At 41.4% G+C, this 19,199-nt stretch overlaps 1 protein-coding gene across 2 annotated transcripts; it reads right to left on the bottom strand.

Moving 5' to 3' along the window:
• LOC146286365 (apolipoprotein B-100-like) lies at positions 1–15,708 on the bottom strand. 2 transcript variants are annotated; one of them, XM_084699566.1, is made up of 29 exons: positions 15,617–15,708; positions 15,426–15,464; positions 15,122–15,234; positions 14,890–15,035; positions 14,654–14,801; positions 14,399–14,551; positions 14,189–14,313; positions 14,016–14,101; positions 13,453–13,903; positions 13,252–13,366; positions 13,023–13,169; positions 12,702–12,913; positions 12,411–12,606; positions 12,141–12,320; positions 11,831–12,061; positions 11,572–11,742; positions 11,273–11,478; positions 10,997–11,179; positions 10,778–10,908; positions 10,456–10,666; positions 9,797–9,969; positions 9,521–9,684; positions 9,331–9,440; positions 8,839–9,212; positions 2,737–8,718; positions 2,520–2,631; positions 2,337–2,360; positions 1,332–1,530; positions 1–1,254 (listed from the first exon to the last, which is right to left on the bottom strand). In XM_084699566.1, exons 1-29 carry the CDS (start codon positions 15,669–15,671, stop codon positions 274–276), a joined length of 11,418 nt encoding a protein of 3,805 aa, XP_084555692.1. In that variant the 5' UTR covers positions 15,672–15,708; the 3' UTR covers positions 1–273. The 2 variants fall into 2 exon arrangements, with proteins under 2 accessions (XP_084555692.1, XP_084555693.1); XM_084699567.1 differs by having other exon boundaries at positions 11,831–12,034.
• Positions 15,709–19,199: the final 3,491 nt, after the last annotated feature.

Here is a 19,199-nt window from a genome sequence, read left to right as displayed (position 1 = left end):
TATGGTATATAGCTGTATGTTTTTATTGACCCAAATCATTCCTAATACTATGTTTTGTGTTTGAAATAAAAGAGAGGTGGGTGTCAATAAACTTTGCATTTTACAAATAGTAATTTCACACAAAACAGAAACATCTCCTTAACAATGTGGACATGTTACCCTGAATGAAATACATACATGCAGAGAGATTTCTTGAACTTACTTACTTTTTTCTCCCAAGATTATACAGGAGGTAGTATTTAATAGTCTCAGGTCTTATTATGTAAGGGAAACTCAGTGATTGAAGGGGAATGGCAGGTTGATCTCTATCCATTCTTCATCAACTTTCACATCAGCTTGGGCATCTACATAAGCCTCTTTTAGAAAGAGGGACATTGTGTTGTTAAACTCGCTTAACACAGACATAACCATATTCAGGACGTAATGGATACCACTGTTCAGATGCTCCATGTTTAGTGTGGAGATCTTGTTCAAACCATTCTTGATAATGATGAGAAGTTGACGGTGGAGAATGTTGACATAAACCAAAACTGAATCTGGGTAGTCAGACTCAAGAGTGTCAACAAATTTCATGGCCTTTTCAGTGATTTCCTTAATTGTTTCATCCATCTTCAGCAGGCTTTCTAGACGGTTTACCATGTATTCAGTCTCGACATAAATAATCCTCAGGTTGGTCTTTATCACATCCAGGATCTCAACTCCAGTCATCAAATTGCCTGTTGGTGTTGATATTTTTATACTACTTATTATTTCAATCAAAGCATTGATGTATACTCCCAGATTGGCATCCATAATCAGGAACCCCTGATTGATTGTATCAGACAAACTGCTGATAAGCTTGTTGCATGCCTCAGGCAGTGTGGTCATCTCCTCTGAGCCCGGCACCTTGAATTGGGTCTCTCTCAGGAATTTAACAGCAGCATCCAAGATTACCTGTATGGTTTTCTGATACTGAACAACAACATCTCTATAGAACATAGATATCTGGCTCAGCTGAATCTTATCGTTTATTGCACTGTTGTAGGCTTCTGTGATTTGTACAATAGAGCTTTTCAGTCCTTCGATAGGTCCAGTGAGCTCATACTTGTCAGCAAAGCTTGCCAGGGTGGATGTGATGGCAGGGATTTTCTCTTTCAGTCCCTGGAGCATGTCATTTGGGGCCTTTGTGTTGTAGATAACCTGCAGGTTCATCCTATCGGCATCTTTAACAAAGGATCTTATGATCAAGATGTCAACGTCATCCTCAGGGGCAGACTGTTGATTGGAAGAGAAAACAGTAAGAGCAGATTAAAAACATTTCAATGATAATGTACAACTGAAACAATACTCACAGCATAACGACTGTAGAGTCTTGAACCCAAATGAAATGAGAAATGAGTCTGAGTGCTGCCCTGGAGCTGAAGACCCAAGAACCCAGTGGATGGAGTAGAGATAGAAGCACTGATTCCATCTCTGCTTGCAGCATAGCGGAAGTTAACATCGGTAAAGGCAGGGCTGGTAATGTCCACATTCAGGGAGTGGCGTAAAACACTGAAAGGTAAATGTCAGATCTATTGATAACATAGTGATATATTTTTTATAAGAGTATCATTTCAAATGTTGTGTTGTTGGTAGTGCTGTCAGTTTAACGCGTTATTAACGGCGTTAACGCAAACCCATTTAACGGTTTAAGGTTTTTTCACATGCCATTGCAACAACTACTGACGTTAGAAAAACTACAACACCACACCGGATCTAGCTAGACCGGAAACAAAACAACAGGCAGGCCGCACACACTTGTTTGGGCTTGCGAGCCGGCTAAAGAGTAATAGGCTAACTACTAAATAGGTTAGCCTACTACTCTTTAGCTGAAGACCCAGTGGATGGCGAGCGGGAGACGCCAAAATGGATGCCAATAAGATTCTGAATGGAAAGTTTACTTTAAAAAAGTTTCCAAATGTTTCCATTGACAAGACCAAAGTGATCTGTGTGTTTTGTCGTTGTGAACTGAGCTATCATTGCAGCACGTCCAGTCTGAAATATCACTTGATGGCCAAGCACACAGCTGATGCAAATTGTCCGCCCCCTCGTCAAAGCCAGGCGATTGAAATGTTGTTTTCAATTAAAAAAACATTTCCACCAAGCAATCAGATCCACTTTTCCATGTTGATAAGAGCATTAAAATGAGAAAAAGTAATTGGACCAAAAGAAATCAAGGGACATTTAGAATAGATAAAAATGTGCGATGAATTGTAATTAATTGCGAGTTAACTATGGCATTAATGCTATTAATCGCGATTAAATATTTTAATCGTTTGACTGCCCTAGTTGTTGGTCAAATCTTTTTCTTTATTTACCTTTCTTCATCTTGACGCTTTTTCCTAAAATGTGTAAATCACACAATGTTATTGTCATATTATTGCACAAAATGCACAAAGCTTTACTATCATGATGGAAAAATATTGATTCATTTTTTTTAAGTAGGTTTAAATAGCTTTACATACAGTACTGTGAAATTTTAATTGTACAAGAAGTGCTACCTCGTAGCCTGTGTAAGTATATGCTGTATGTCCATGGCCAGGTCACTATGTGTTAGTATAATCTTGCCAGTCAGGCTCAGGGGCTCGTTCTCAATATTAGCAGTTATGGAACCTTTTAAGGGAAATATGTTATTAATTTGAAGACACTGAAATAACATATTTGAAGGGATTTGGTCATTATAACAAAGGATATCAGTTTTGTTAACATTGAACTCACCATCCATGTCATATTCCAGGAATACCATGGGAGAGGTAGCCGAGGACTTGAGGGTGGCTTTCAATACAGAGGCTTCATACTCAGCTTCTAATGCCAGATTTGTGGTATACACAGGTGTGGCAATCTTAGTAGTGTAACTGATCTTTTGATTTGTGTCTGTCAGTGCAACAGCAGTCTTCTCATACATAACAATGTCACCTAAGGTACTTGGCTGTCTCATGTCAATCTCATAATTGGCGGACAGGGAAGTTGGTGCAAGGTCAATGGTTGCCTGAGCTATGTGCTTTCCATTAGTGGTGAAGGTTAGCATGTTAGCCATATTGTTGCTAGTGAACTTCAGAACTGCATACACATGGCCTTGTGAAGCCTCCACAGCCAGGTTCTCATCTACATCAATATCAATTATTGAGTTCTCTCCATTTCCAAATTTAGCATTTAGAATGACCTTGGTAGTGGAACGCAGACTATCAGCATTCGTGTAGATGTTAGCTTCATTGTCCAGAGCAGCCACAATTGGGTAGATCTCCAGGATTGTGCCTTCCAGTTTTCCTTTTGTAGAAGTCTCTATGGAGATAAAGTCTCCGTGGGTTTCCTCCAGCTTCAGGCTGTAGTCTGCCTCAACTATGCCAACTGCTTCAATTAGGGGAACATTGAAATCACCTTTGAGCTTCAGCGTGGATGCAGCATTTGCATTTTTCTTGAGATCTGCATCAAACTGCTGGTTGGCCTCAAGGTTGAGGATGGGCAGGGTAATCTTAGCAACAGTAGACACAGAGAGATCAGCTTCCATGTTGTCAGTGTTCAGGGTGATTGAGCTGTCATGTGTTCCCTCAATGTGGGGGTTCTCCAGAGACAGAGCAGTGGCCAGTTTCAGCCCTCTCTTGGTGGTCAGGCTGGTGGTACCGTCAAGCTTTGCTTTCAGAGCATCAAACACAGAGGCAGAGGTTGCACCCAGGCGGAAGACAATGTCATCCTCAGCATAAAGTCCAGCATTGGCATTCAGATTAATTATAGAAGACTTGAATGACAACTCTGTGATCAAGTTACCCAAAGAAGGGATTCTGACCAGTCCCATGTGAACAAGGGGGGCAAACTGGCTCTTCTGGTACACAATCTTGGCATCCACACCAACAGTCTGCTCCCTAGTGTTCAATATGTGTTTTATACCAGTGTCCTCATAAAAGTTTAGGTTGCTTTTGGCTGGGAGGTAGAAGATAAATAGATCCATTTCAGGGATGCTGATGGGAATGGTCAAGAAATCAAGATCAGACTCACCATTCAAAGCAGCATAAATTCCAGCCTCCTTCTTGTTGTTATCAATGGTAAAATTGTAGTAGTATTTGTACTGATTGAAGCGGGCAAGAGCCATAGTATTGATCTGTTGAACATTGGGATTGATGGTGGCCGAATAATCATTCTGGAGATCAATCTTAGCATTCAGGGCCTCATTTAGACTGAGTTTGGTGTTTCCTTTATTCTGGAAGTAAAAGACAACTTCAATTGGACGTATCACAAGATTGAAAGAGTTGGAGAAGATTCCACTGAGTCCACCAACAAGCTCAGAGTCATGGGTTGCTTTCAGCTCAACCTTCAAATCTCCCATGTTAGCATGTCCAGATGCCACCACCACGCTGCTCTTGACAGCAGAGCCCTCTGTTTCAGAACGGGCATCAAATTTGAAGTAACTGAGTGTGGCACCATCAGCAGACAACGATTGCCTGATTTTTCCAAAGGAGGAGTCTGTGTCTCCAGAGAATTTCAGATTGATGGTTCTGGGATTAATGGTACATTGCAGGCTGCTCTTGTGTGAGCCCTCATGAGCGTTGAACTTGATAGAGCCCTCATTTTCAACATTCAACTTTACTGTGGTTGATTCCTGGTTAGCAACAGCCTTTTGGGTCAAAGAAGCTTCACTGAAAAAGCTAATCATTGGTATGTTAAATTGGTGTTTATAGCTTGTTTCAAGAGAGGCAGACATTCCACTCTCAATGGCAAAAAAGGCTATATTAACAAATTCAGCAGTGTAAGGAGCAGTGGTGGCCTTGACTTTAGTCCTAGCAGATGTCTGAGCTGACAGGCCATAAAGGTTTGCTGATGCTTGATGATCAAATGTAAGACCTGAGTGGGTTAACTTCAGAGTCTCAGCCACAATAATGCGTCTCATCTTGGGGATAGCAACACGAGCAGAGGAGTCAAATATAAAGTTGAGGACCTCAAATCTGGGAGATGTCCCCTGGGATTTCAGGGATGCAGTAAACTGAGGATTTATTGCTTGGTTTGTTGAATTCTCAAGTTGAGCGAAAGTCTCCAGGCTGTAGACAGGAGAACTGACATTGATAGCACCATATAGCTTGCCAAAGCATGGGACTGAGACCTCACTGCTTATGGGTGGCAGTTTTATCTTTGGAATCTGGAGAGTAGGAATCTCCAGCAACTTCTCTACAGGGACACGAGGCAGGGCTGGTAGAGATATTTTTGGAAGGGTGATGTCCGGGAGAGTCATGTCGGGCAGTGCAGGCAAGTAGTTCATTGATAAGTCTCCAAAGAAAGCCTCTACGTTATTCAACTGGACCTCAAAGTTGATAATTATATTTAGGATCTTGATTAATCTCTGCTTAATATCATCAAATGTAATTGTGCAGTGTGGCACAGTGTAGACATCTAAGATGGTGAACTCAGGGATCTCCAGAGTTGTTGGAATTTCTATTGTTTGGAGCTTTTCAAGGCTGATCTTCATTGCGGGGACGACTAAGTTGGTGAGAGGAATGGTGAGTGCAGGAAAGTCAAGCTCACTTGTCTTCAGTGCATTGACAATGCCATCAATAATCTGCTTGATATCACTGATAATTGGTTGATCAACATACATGTTCTTGACAATGTTTGCGATGTTGGCGAATGTGTCAGTGATGATGATGTATGTCTTGATGTGGAAACTGTTCACCAACTGCAGGTAGGAAATTATCTCAGCTCTAATGTCCATTTCAGAGATTTTCTGCTTCACACTTTTAGACATAGCTTTCAGGTGATTAAGCATGGCCAGGTCTACAAAGTCCTTTACTATTCTAGGGAAGTGTGCAACTTTAATTTCCCTTAATTGTTCATAGGAGGTCATTAGAGATGACACAACAAAGTTAACAAACTCCCTTGCAGCTCTGCATTTCTGTGGAATTTCAAGTGCCTTTATAAGCTTGTTTAAGTAGTTGGTGTAGCTACTGATCATCTGGTTAACATTATCCACACGATCATTGTAGTTGAATGACTTCATCGACTGGACAACTGAATCAAGATAATCATTCATATGGTCAATGATCTGCTTAATCCCGGTAGCTTTCACATAGCTAATGGCCTCATCCAACAACTGCGTTACCTTTGCGGGGATATCAATGGATTTTACATTGTCAGCTATCACCTGAATTGTTTCATGAATTTTTAACTCCTTTATGATGTCCAAAATATTATCTAGGATGACATCAACCTTTTTGTCAACTTCAAATTTAACAATCAGCTCGCTCAACTTTCCATGGAGAGCAGTGATTTTGCCAATAATGTCAAAGTAATCTATTACTTTCTTCACAGACTCAAAAATGTTGTTGACGGTCTCAGTGGGTATTTGAGTCATATACTTTTCAATGTGAGCTTCTAAGTTTATAGATAAAATGTAGCTTCTTACGTCTTCAACACATTTGGTTCCATCAAATCTCTGCACAAATTGCTTCAATGCACCCAGCGCCTGCTCCATGTCAGCCTTAATTTCAATGTTTTGGAAGTCAATGTTGTTGATGACTATTTCAATAGCATCAATTGCGGCAACAATCAATAAACTCATGTCCTCACTGATAGTGTTAAACACTTTGTTGATTTTCTGAATGACATTATCAGACAGGGGGCCATTCACAATCATCAACTTTGTAATATCTATGACATCCTGGATGTGAGTGGCAAGGTCAGTGAGCAGATTGAAAGTAGTAACCCTAAGGCTTATCAGATAGGCGTCCAGGTCTTCCATAGTAACAACATGCGCCCGGGTGAAGGCAATCAGATTCTGTTTGAGATGGACAGCCTTACCTTCCAGGTTTAGCTGGGAAATAAAGTCACTAACATGCTGGGGCAAAGCCTCAAGCTTAGCCTGGATATCCTCATTGTTGATGTAATTCTGCAGTGCCTCAGCCATACTCACAAAAGTAATCTTGATGCTTTCCAGGATTGCTACCAAATTTTCAATTGGTGGCAATTGAATCATATGACTATCTGTGTTCTTATCATACTTCAGGAAGCTAGAAACTGTGAAATGTTGATTTTCTCTGGAATCTGTGTTCAGAATGTCAGTGACGAGGGTACTGGACACTTCCAGTCCAAACCTTTCAGCATTATTGTACGCATTCAAATCCTGGTTAAGGGCATGGTTATTCATTTTGGACTTCAATCTATGTGTGGCTTTTTGTTCTTGGGGAGTCACAAGGGTGTCTACCTTGTTGTCAACTGTGGTCTCCAAAGAGAAGCCATTGTCAAGCAGCTGGGTGACTGAGGCTCTGCATTCGTGGGTGCTAGCAAAAGCCAGGGGCTGTGCTTTAATGAGGAATTTGCCATAGAGTTGAGCGCTCTGCTCGCCATACAGGGTTAGGTCACCATCGGCATTGAAGATGGCATCAAGATTGAAGTCAAAAGGAATGACACTGGCACGGATGGTGTGGTCGAAGCGGAGAGGCTGGGAGTTGAAGAGGGCATTATTTTGGATCCTGGCAGCAAGACCAATAATTTCAAGCTCTGTGTTGTGGCTCATGTGGGTTCCGAGGAGTTTTCCAATGGTACTGCACTTAGCATTGGCAATCAGGTCAGCGTAGTTTATCTTATATGTGTGCTTTATCTCCTCCTCACCATATGCAGCCTTCAAGCTTCCAGTAAAGTCTAATTTGTAGAGCTCTGCCTTCAGCTGAGCCTCATTGAACAGGTTGGCATGCAGCACCTTCAAGTGGTTGTTAACATTTGCTGAGACAGTGTAGGGCTGCAGGTCAATGGCAATATCATGAGTGTATGACGTTCTCTCAGTGACAATGGCTTCAGCATTTGAGGTGAAGGCCAATGTAGACAGAGTGAGGGTCAGAGCATTGGTGTTTTCAAACTTAAAATCATTCAGTGCAGCCTTGGTGTCGATGGAAAGGGTTGCCTTGGAAGAATCAAGTCCAGCAGCAAAGGTGTTCTCAACAATCAGGGGACTCTGGAGGGTTGTAGTGCCACTTGTGGCCAAGCCTTCTTTGTTCATAGTCAGGGTGGCCTTCTGTGTAGCTTCATGCTCAAACAGCTTTATATTAGCATCACTGTTCATAGCCAGACCATTGACATCTAGGGAGGCAGTAACTAAAGAATACACACGATTCTCAGTGTGGTCAGCATTGGTTTCCATCTTTAGAGTGACTGCTCCAGCACCAGCAGAGGCCTCAGCCTGGTTGTGGATCTTCATGCCAAGAATGAGTGCATTTGTGTCACATTTCAGGGATAGCTTGTTCTCCTTGAAAGAGAACTCGGCAGCATGAGTGAGGATGTCTTCAAATGCATTGGTGTTAGACACAACAGCCAACTCACCATTGCTGAAGGTTACTGCAAGGGTGTTCTGGACAATAACAACAGTTGAATCGATCTTAAGCGAAGAATCAATCTTTGCCTCTGGCCTGAATGGGAAGATGGAGAAAGACTGGGTGGCGGTGGTACTGCCGTAGACAGGTCCTGCCTTGACTGTTCCATCCACATTGCTCTCAGCAGTGATTTCATCAATATTGAAGCCAACCAGTCCAGTGTGCTCCAAAACTACATTTAGACCCAGGGGACTTGTTGCTTCAATTTTGCTGCTGGATTTTACATTGATCTTGTCTGTCACTGTACCAAGTTCTGTGATGCTGACACTGACATCAATGAGCTTGTGGCTCACAGAGGTCTGCACATGGGCCTTGATGGAGTCAGCAGGAGTGCTGGCGATCAGTCCAGAGCCTATAAATGAAATGTAAAGAAAAAGGTGCATATGTTCACTGAGTATTTTCTGATTTTAGAGTTTTGGAGAGTTTCCTTCTGCCCACATACAGTTTGGTACAAAGAATATGGAAATTGTACCTTCAATCTTGATGGAAAGGATGTCCACTGGGGAGTTGCCTGCTACTTTAATATTGGCTGAGTAGCTTGGGGTCTCAACAGCATCCCTGCCAGCAGAAGCGGAAGCCTCAAAATTGTACAGATTGCTGTTTACCATGGTGGAAACCTCAGCCTTTCCAAATAGAGGCACAGATAGAGTGATTGTCTCAGGAACAAAAAGTTCAGGGATGGGAATCTGCATGGAGTGAACCTCAAGGCCAAACTGGGGCAGAGACAGGCGTGGGGTGGTCAGGGCAGGTGGGAAGTTCAGCTCTTCAGTTGATTTTCCTCCAAGAGGCATGGGGAGCGTGAGAGTGAAGCGGTCATCATTGAAATGATAAGCAGCCTTAGCCTCACTGTAAAATTGAAAAAAGATATATATATATATTAGATGTAATACATACATACTTATTATACTCATATACATCACCTGTTAGAACAATTCGAATTTTTGTGTCGGCCAATATAACTTACGCATTAAAAAATAGTTTCTCTGGCAGAGTGATCTCTGGCATCTCTGTTACTCTCAGAGTCTGAATGTAGGGAATATCAGCAGCATATTTCTCCAAGTAGATGTTGGTTGCCTGGAATTATATTTCCTGTTAGGCTTTTATCTCGAAATGATCTTGATAAAACAAGATGGTATTTGAAACTTAGACTTTACCTCCACAGACTTGGTGAGGATGTGGCGGACCTTAAAGTCAGTCTGGCCCACCTGAAGATCAAGGGCGTCATTGAAAATCTTCTTGATATCCTCAACGTTAGGTAGGATATTCTGGATCTCAGAGTTCATGTCAGACTTAACTTCAGCCTCAATCTTACTGTTGTCTAGGAGGTGAAAAATATATTATATCAACTGAGATGTGCAGAGAATATATGGACTTGTAAACTAGTTATCCATAGAGATCTATTAAAGTGAAACAATTGAATGCCATTGTACCATATTTAAGGGAGATCTTCTGCACTGAGATTGTCTCAGGGAGCTTGATTTCACACTCAAGCTCCAGTGCTAGTTCTTCATCACGCTTCAGATGGGCTGTGACTGTGGCATCAGCCTTCAGAGATGGGACAAGCAGCTGGACCTGCAGCATAGCGTCCGTCAAGGCCTCAATTCTGAGAGAAAACAAATCATGAGCTTGTAGGGGTGTAACAATACACTCGGTCACGATACAATACGTATCACGATACTGGGTGTACGATACAATACGTATCACAATATTTTGAACAACATTTTAAATTAAACCGAAATTCAATTAACAGATTTATTCCCAAAACATTAAACATTTAAATAATTGTCTTTGTTGTACATACAATTTAGTTAACTCAGTTCAAGCGATTTCTGTGAATGCAATGAATGCATGCATGCATTCAGGTGCAGAGTAGGTCACGTGCTGGTAGCTCAACCAATAGGATCAAATGGACGTCATATTGTAAAAATATTGCCATAACTCTACGATACATATTGTTACATTTTTGTATTGCGATATATCATTCCACAATATATTGTTACACCCCTATGAGCTTGTGTATTTAGGGTGATGACAAATCAAAGGTTGATTCACAGAATTGAACACATGTGGTACTGCAATGTCATCTTACTTGGCACGGCTAACCAGAGACAACTGAGGGATGTTCTTATTGATGAGATCAATGGAGATAGAGTGTGTTCCTTTGCCCTTTGTGTTTTCATCGACAACACCCAGTCTTAGTCCAACTTCCAAGTCATAGTCAGGGATCTGGATGTCAGTGGTGATGACATGTTTCCTCCTGTTGTACTTCACAGTTGCTGTGGCCTCAGTGGGCTCAGCACCTGTTTTCAGTCACCAAAAACACAATGTCAAAAGAAAAGAGACTGATTGTATATTATTGTCAATACTTTAGTCTACAATTTTGAAACATGAGTTTTTAAGTTAAAGTATACCTTCTGCTTTGAGCACCATCTTTACAGTGTCAACCTTCTGGTTACCGTCTTCTCCTTCCATAAGCAATTCATAGGTTACGGTGGCAGAGTATTCAGACACATCGCCTGTTGGGTGTAGCTCTACAGCAAGTCTTAAAATAATGAATTATTATAATTAGAACAACAACAAAACATATTTTATGTGAGTAAATACATGTCAAGGGTTTTTATTTCACTTACTTGCTGTCACCGGTGAGGGGGAAGTAGGGGGCAGTATCATGAGAGCTAGCATCAGTATACTGCAGGACAGTGCAGTACTTCATTCCAGTAAAGGCAGAGGTGCATTTAAAAACATCAACACTATCCTCTGTGATAGGGGGGATATTTTTGATGTCGGCAGAGGTCACAGCTACCAAGGAGTTACTGTAAGTGGAGTAGAAAAATTATTATGAGTTTGTGCTGTCATTGGTTTGTTATGATTATCACCATTATGACATTTTGTAGTTTGACACTAACGTGATGCTGATAAGCTTGGCAGGCCTCTGGAGAGCAGGGATGGTCAGTTTGACTTCACTCTTAGAAACAGCAATCTTAGCTCTGAGTCCACTCTCATGGTACAGGTTGGTGTGCATCTCGAGGCCAGACAGGACATACTCAGGGATATGAGAGCCAACCTGGGTCACAAACTCAACTCCAGCAGAGGGCATGAAGGAGAACTCAGCCTGAGGGAACAAAGCATGTACAATGACACAAACATCTTGCCGATAGTTTCATAAATGTTTCTCAAAGGATGTTGTCAATGCATACAAACCTACCATGTTAGCAGCACTTTGTGCAATACCTCCCTTGATACCAGGGGTGAAGGTCCCAGAAAGGGCTATCTTCAGAGGTACACCAATTGCAGTTGGCAAGAAGAATTCATTGTCCATGAAGATGTAATGGGCAAAGACCTCATTGTCCTCATTGGTTATCAGTCCTTTGATCAGCTACAAGCAGATTGGATTTAAAACATATTTTATTCTAGTACAATTAATCTTCAGTATTTATAAAAAAATAAATGTTCTGTATACAAACATCAGTGGGGAATATCTTCATCATGTTGTCAATAATCATAGCTGCAGAGTAGGCCATTTCTTCCATGTTTTTGGTCTTGAAGTACCCCAGCTCATTTCCCATTAGTCTCAGGTAAACCATAGCCTCAGGAGATTCCTGAGCCTTCAGATCCCTCACCAGTTTGTTGAGGTTGCGGCTGATTTCCCTGATTAGGTTCTGAGAGGCCTGAAAGAAAGGATGTTGTAGAAAAGGCTATAATCTGGTTTATGTAAATGCCAATTAGGTCAGTTGACAGTTAATAATGAACAGAATTGCTTCATAAATATGATACCTGTCTCTTCTTTCTATCAGCCGTCAGAGTTGGCAACATATTCTTTAGAACTTTACTGATCTCATAGGGCATCTTGTCAGAAACAAAGTAAATAGTCTTCAGAGTTGTGTCAGGGAAAAAACCATTCTCGCCGAAGAGGGTCTCAAGAGTTGGCTCCAGTCCTTTGCCTTCAACGCCAACCTTTTCAAAAGTTATTATTAAAGTAATGCCAAACCCAATGAACCAGAAGTCCCACATTTAGCAAATTACATAAATTATTATACATCATACCTCCATCATGTCAATGTCATAGCCAAAGGCTTTCAGTGTCATTTCAAGCATAAGTTCCCTTGGGAAGTAGCTGGTGCCATCAAATATCATGTTGCTTTCTACAGATCCAATCCTGTAGTTGCGGGAGAACCGGGTAGAGTCCATGATTGTTCCAACCTCATTGCCTTGAAGAGCATCAAGGATCTTCTGTCTTAACCTGGAGAAAACATAATTGAGCGGTCGAAATTATCATGGAGGAAGAAAACTGTAGTTGAGAACGTGACTGTAGTTTAATTGAAAAATTTTACATACCCCTGGGTCCCAGGCTCAGTGGAGGCCAATATGTTGGTCAGATGGGAGATGACAAAGCTTTTAGCCTGCTGGTTTTCCTCAATAGGCAAAGCAGTGGCCAACTGAGTCAGTTCACTTGGCTGAGGATCTTTCATCAACACCAGATAGGCAGCAACACGTTTCTGCAGAGGGCTAGCACAGTCCAAAAGGAGCTGCATGAGTATTTCTCTTCCCTGTGACAAGAAAGACAACTTAGTTTTAGTAGGGAAGCAAATCATATTAATTCCTCATTGTGGTACTGGATTTTGTTTATACTGAAGAATGGTTCCTAGTTTGGCTTGCCTCCTCAGGAACAGGGGTCTGTCTGTAGGCCTGGATGGCTGCTTGTTGGACCTCCAGGGTGGCAGCGGGCTGGTTCATGCACTGGATCACAGCGGTCTTCAGGGCAGGACTGGCAGCTCCCATGGCAGCGGCCATGTTACCAATAACCTGGAAACAGAAGCATATTTGATTTTTACCTTGTGTCAGGAGGAATAAAAACATAACGTATTTTGTTTTATGAACTTCTCACCCTAAGGGTCATGAAAATATGTTCCTGGTCTCCAGAGCAGTCCCCCATCTGGGCAGCCATAAACTCAGCAACAGCATGGATCTCAGGGGTCAACTTTCCTTCAGCCTTGTAGAACCTTGTATGGATAATAGAGAAAATATATTACATGAAAAATGTTATCATTCTACCTTGGGTCAGATTTCTAAGTAAGCATTCTCTCACCTCTTGACAGCATTGCTCAGTGCATACATGATGGGCTTGCTCTGCTTGTACTGAGCCATAGCCAGCATGTCATTGACCAGTAGGGCAGATGGGTTAGGTAACAGGCCCATGGTGAACACAGCAGCATCAACCTCGACATCTGAGGAAGCAAAGGTCCTGAGGATTTGCATGAGGGCACTGCTACATTCTGGTGTGCCGCACTGGGCTAGAACCTGGTATGTCAGGGGACCGGAAATTTCTAGGGCCTCTGGAACAGCGGGGCTCAGGGTCTCTTGCTTCATTCCACGGACCATGCTCACAAGCTTCTGGAAGAGGTAGGCTCTATTCTCTCTGTTGTTGGACTGAGATAAAGTTGCCAGTTCTCTCAGGACGGCCAGTGCTGCATCCTTGTTCTGAACAACGCTCTTATCTTCATCAGCCTCCATGGCCAGACCCTTGACATTAGCCTCATCTGTAGATAAAGAAAGATTGTGCTGATAAATTGCCCCAGTTAAAAGAACATTTATTATGCTATTTTAAATGGCTGTCAATCAGTTCCCAATATAAACTAAGAAGACTCATACTGTTCTCAAAGACTCTCTCATTGTAGGCTGAAACCTCCAGCAGGGTCAAAGACTGCTTGCCAACGTTGGTAACTCCATATTGTCCCCTATGGGAATATATAAGATTGTAAAGAGTGCTGGATATCACTAATTTTTCATGCATATGATGGAACATGGGGTTTGATGAAGCTCACTTGTGAGAAAAAGGCACCAAGATGTGGTTTTCAGTGCAGGCACCAGAGGTCATGTGCCTGTTCTCATTATCAAACTTGTAGTTGCAGGTCTGAGAGCTCCTGATCAGCTGGGAAAGAGGGTAGTGCTGTAGGAGGAAATGTGTTTTGTTGTGAATTATTTTGAAGGGGTGTAATTGTATTTCACAGTGGTGACAAAAGCCAAAGTCTCACCATGCCAGAGATGAGGGCCAAGGGGCTGGTGTGGTCCCTCTGGGGGATGAAGTTGTCACATCTTGACAGGTCCCTAGTGAGGGTAATGTCAGTGGCTATGTCCTCCCTTGCATTGACAGAGTAGATGGTTTTGCACATGCCGTGGACGGTGGGCTGAAGGATGATCATAAAATCTGGTCAGAAGGTCAGTTTTCAATAATGTATGTATAGTTAAGAAATTGTGAATCATGTTTTATAAAAACTGTTTTCACATACCAGTCTCTTGTTCTTGTCTTCCTCCAGCAGGGGCACAGCAAGGGCAGAGACAATACCCCTCTTAATATTCAGGATGGTCATGGGCTCATCCTCCTCAGGGTACAGTTTCACTTCATACACTCCCTCAACTACAACCTTCAGAGGATATCTGAAGTAAACAGTAGACATTCAGAATATTACTAATATAATAGGACGGGATTGGGTTTGAGCATAAATGACATAAACATTGTACATACTTTTCCATAGCAGCTACAAAGGCATCAGAGCCAGCTGCAGATCCGAACACAGGGTTGCCCTCTGCATCCGTATCAACCACCTCACTTAGGCTACAGCCTGTTGTGCGAAGGATGTAACTGCAGCTCTGAGGAACTTCAATCTCAACCTTTAAGGAGAGTTATAGATTTGAGCCTGTTCAATGCTATGTCAGTACAAACACTTTGTTAGATGAATAGTATATCAAATAATTACCTTGCAAGATATTTTAGGTCCATTTCTAAGCTGAGTAGCACCAGTAATGGCATTCAGGGACTCAGCTTCATACTGGTATTCATACTTGTGTAGTGTCTTGTACCTTTTTGCCACTAAGGTAAATTATCAACAATAACTGTATTTAGCTTTTGAAAATAATTCACCTAACATCGGAATGTACCTGAGTACTTTTATTCTGTTTACATTAGATGTGTTCACTACATTGCATATATGTTTTTTTTTTAATGTGAAAGTTGCAATACATTGGATTGTAAAGCTAAATAGAATGTTGTTTACAACTTACACAAGCATGCTGGTTGACCTTCAGGGATGTCTAGGGCATCTGCAATAAAGAAGGCGAGCACAATCAAAGACCATTGTGATGTGTGAGAAGATTTACTACACCACACAAACTGATTATTGCAATTGAAAGTTACAATGTAAAATCCCTCAATAAATCCAAATCAGAAGATATGTGCTGTGTATGGTACTTACAAGCTAAAGCAAGACAGCTAAAAAGAACCAAGCAGAGCTTGGTATCCCCCATCATAAGTTATTTGAAGCTCTACTTTTTGGTGTTGAGTACTGATGAGTGACAAGACTGATTTGTCAGCCTGTGGTTTGGGATTTTATACCCCATAGGGCCTATTGGTAGGGAAAGAGGGAGTCACAGACTGCAGCTCAGTTACAGATCCAAAGTCCATACCTCCCGCCCATGTTGAGGGACAAAGGCAAAGAGTTTTTAAAGGCCACAGATGAACCAAGTTGCCAGAATTGCAGAACCAGATATTATGCAGTTTGGGATCATTTATATTTGTCTGTCACATCACATAATGCTTGGACAGAGACAACATACAAAATGAAATGAAACTAGAATTGTCTAAAAGTTTCAAATTCTAAACATTCCATAAATACACTCCTCAAAGACCTGCCAATAATATTAAATGTGCAGGTCTAGATCATATGTAGCAGACACAATGACAGTCTAAATTAATCATTATACTTTGGGACTATTTTACTGACACCTGTATTCATCCCTCATTCTTTGTACTTGAAGACTTGATATAAGCCCCTGCTAATAATAGATTTGAACATTCAAATGCAACAATATATATATATATTTTATCTTTAATCAAAGACTGTCTGACAATTCCTTATGCATGTAATTTATACATATATCAAGGGAATCAGCTGGTGATTTGTTGATGTGCTTCCTGAAGCACCAACTAAAGTTTTCTTAAGTATCGGTACACTGAAATACAGAGAAGATATATCATTTGCCTTTTTTTATTTATTTGCCAATTCCAGAACTGGAATTAGGTCAGATGTTGAACCCTGGACCCATGATTCAACAGCAATACTGCTCATATTGGCGGTCATAGAGGACAAAAAACATGTTCAACTTTTTTGTTTCTCCAATAGAGAATAAAACTTGTATCAAATCAATGATTCTATAGGGTCCCTCTGGAAAATATTTGCCTACTGTCGTTTATAGGAATGGAAGAGTTTCAGATGTATACCACAGTGAAAAATCTATTTTGTGCTTTTATACAATATATTACATCAGTTTTATAGGTGATTGTGTGTGGAGTCTTTTGGATACTGCAAGTCAACCTCCCAACTTCAAATTGGTGTTGTGTTGTTCCTGTCCAAGGTACAGGGAAGGTCATTGCATGATCTCAGTGTAAGGCCATTGTCCTCTGTGTAACAAAGGGATGTAAGCAACATAATTATTGATGAGAATTTAAAATGGGAAGATAAAGTTTTTTAACTTTCTGAGTTAAAAGTGCTCAGACACAGACACACACAAACAAACATCCCATAGCCATGAAACTTCTATTCGTATTTGACACCATTGCAACATTTCCCCAGTCTGCCAACCTTAAGACAGATAACAATGTTGTAGGCCTATGGGACATTCACACGGTATCCTTTACATTTGTTGTCCATCCCTGAACACTGAGCAACAAAGTAGACAATTACATAGAGGCATTGATAACTGCATTTACAGATCATTTTGAAAATAAAATATTGTCACTGACACATCTTTGCTCCAAATAGTACTGTCAACTACAACAGTTAGAAACTATTTCAGCCGTTATTATATATGATGAAGATGGTGTGTGTTTGGAGGGGGGCAGGTGATGGCATGCGGTGAGGTCCCTTGACCAGGAACCCAAGCCTACTTGGAGCACACATTTACAATCTTTTTGGATACACCTGGACCATCCAACATGGATTGAGGCGGAACCCTAAATGCCCTAGCAATGCCCCTGCTATTTCTCAACATGTTCTGGCAAGAGAGAACTTTGGCCAAAGTACTCTATTCTGTGGGTGAGATGTTAAAGGCACAATGCCTAGAACATTCTTCATGTAGGCAATCAAACAGGAAAAACCTGGTAAAACTACAGATTAACCCCTAAGGTTATGCAATTTGCTAGGTGGGCAACTGAACAGTCAATGTGTGTTAATAGTTACAGGGAATAGTCAAAAGGAATGCTTGTAAAGCAAGCAAATCTACTCCAAAACTCCATAATGAGAGGCAATCAACCAGCTGCCTTCTAACCCGACTGCTATGGCCATTTAAAAGACATGCTATAGTTGATACAGACTGACATCCAGTCTTCTCCCCCCAAAAAAGCACAACAGCTGATGTTTTTAGCCTTTCCAATTACACAGAGTAAAATACAAAAAAATATAGCTGGTGGTCCCACCGCTCAAGACTGCCCGGTCCCAACACAAGCTCTTCTCCTGCCTGGCGCCCCAATGGTGGAACCAGCTCCCCACCTCCATCAGGGACACTGACTGTCTCCCCACCTTCAAGAAAAGGCTCAAGACGCACTTGTTCCGGGAGTACAACGGCACTTAAGAATGCTTGGCTGGATTTGTTAGTTTCCTCCAGGATCACTACGACTCTTATTGAGTGACTTGTTGCTATTGTAGGTTAGATATAACGAAGTTAAGTCTTGTACTTGCTGTGTAATATTTTACTGTTGATTGTTCTTTTACAGGTACAGTCCTGCACTTTTGTGGTTCATGTTGTTTTATTTGTAACTTGTATAACTATGTATCTTATGGGTCTTCCCTTTTGGCACTTGTTTAGCTTTTTCACAATGTATGCTTCATGTTTTGGCTGCTTGCAATGTTTGGGACTATCTCGTTGTTATGTTCAGTGACCTATGCTCTTTTGTAAAGCTCTCTCTTGGAAGTCGCTTTGGATAAAAGCGTCTGCTAAATGAATAAATGTAAATGTAAATGTAGCTGCAAGCAGCAATGTGGTGGCCAAGCAGGTCAGATGACCCAGAAGAAACTTTCGACATCTAGTGACTGTGGTGTACCTGGCTTCCTTTGCAGTGGCTTACAGTCTCGTTAAACAGAGAATCAGAGACATGACGTTGACCTCTGACGTTGACGTTTCCAGAACACCAATTTATCCTAGTGAGCTATTCTCAGTGCAGGAAATCACAGATTTCAGTTACTGAGTAAAAATATTAGCAGTTTTTCCTGTGGCAAGCATTGTCAGATTTGGCCCAAGTTTAAACAGCTGTAATTCAGTTATATTTTGACGTGTCACAGTGATTGTGGTCTGAAGATAATCTGTGCAAAACTAGGTGAATTTTTGATATTCACAAAAAACGGTTTATTCATTCACTCAGGATGGCGGCCACATCAATTCAGCTGGTATCACTATTTAACATGTCAGACACAGGATCTCCCCCTAGCGGTTAGATGACACAACCTTTTGTGGACCTCTTTGGATCAGGGTCCTGAACACCTGTACCAACTTTGATGTCAATTCAGCAAATATTTCCTGAGATATGATCTCACTTCTTGTTTTGGCAGCTTCATTGCCGACTTTGATCAGCTTTACCGGAAAAAAAGTTTTGAAAATCAAAAACCATGTGAAAACATTTGTGAGGCTTGATCAGAAGATAATTGGTGCCAAATTCTTGCTTTTTGCAGCGCCACCTAGAGGTGAAATGGCATGACCTATTTTGGACTTCTTTAGAATAGGGTACCTAGTCCCTATACCAAATTTGTTGTCAATGCAGTAAAGAGGTGCTGAGATATGACCTCA

This window comes from Hypomesus nipponensis, chromosome 6 (assembly GCF_054491055.1).
Source record: "Hypomesus nipponensis isolate SF chromosome 6, ASM5449105v1, whole genome shotgun sequence".
Classification (NCBI taxonomy): Eukaryota; Metazoa; Chordata; class Actinopteri; order Osmeriformes; family Osmeridae; genus Hypomesus; species Hypomesus nipponensis.
The sequence above is the reverse complement of the archived record's forward strand: the minus strand, read 5'-3'. Positions and strand labels throughout refer to the sequence as shown.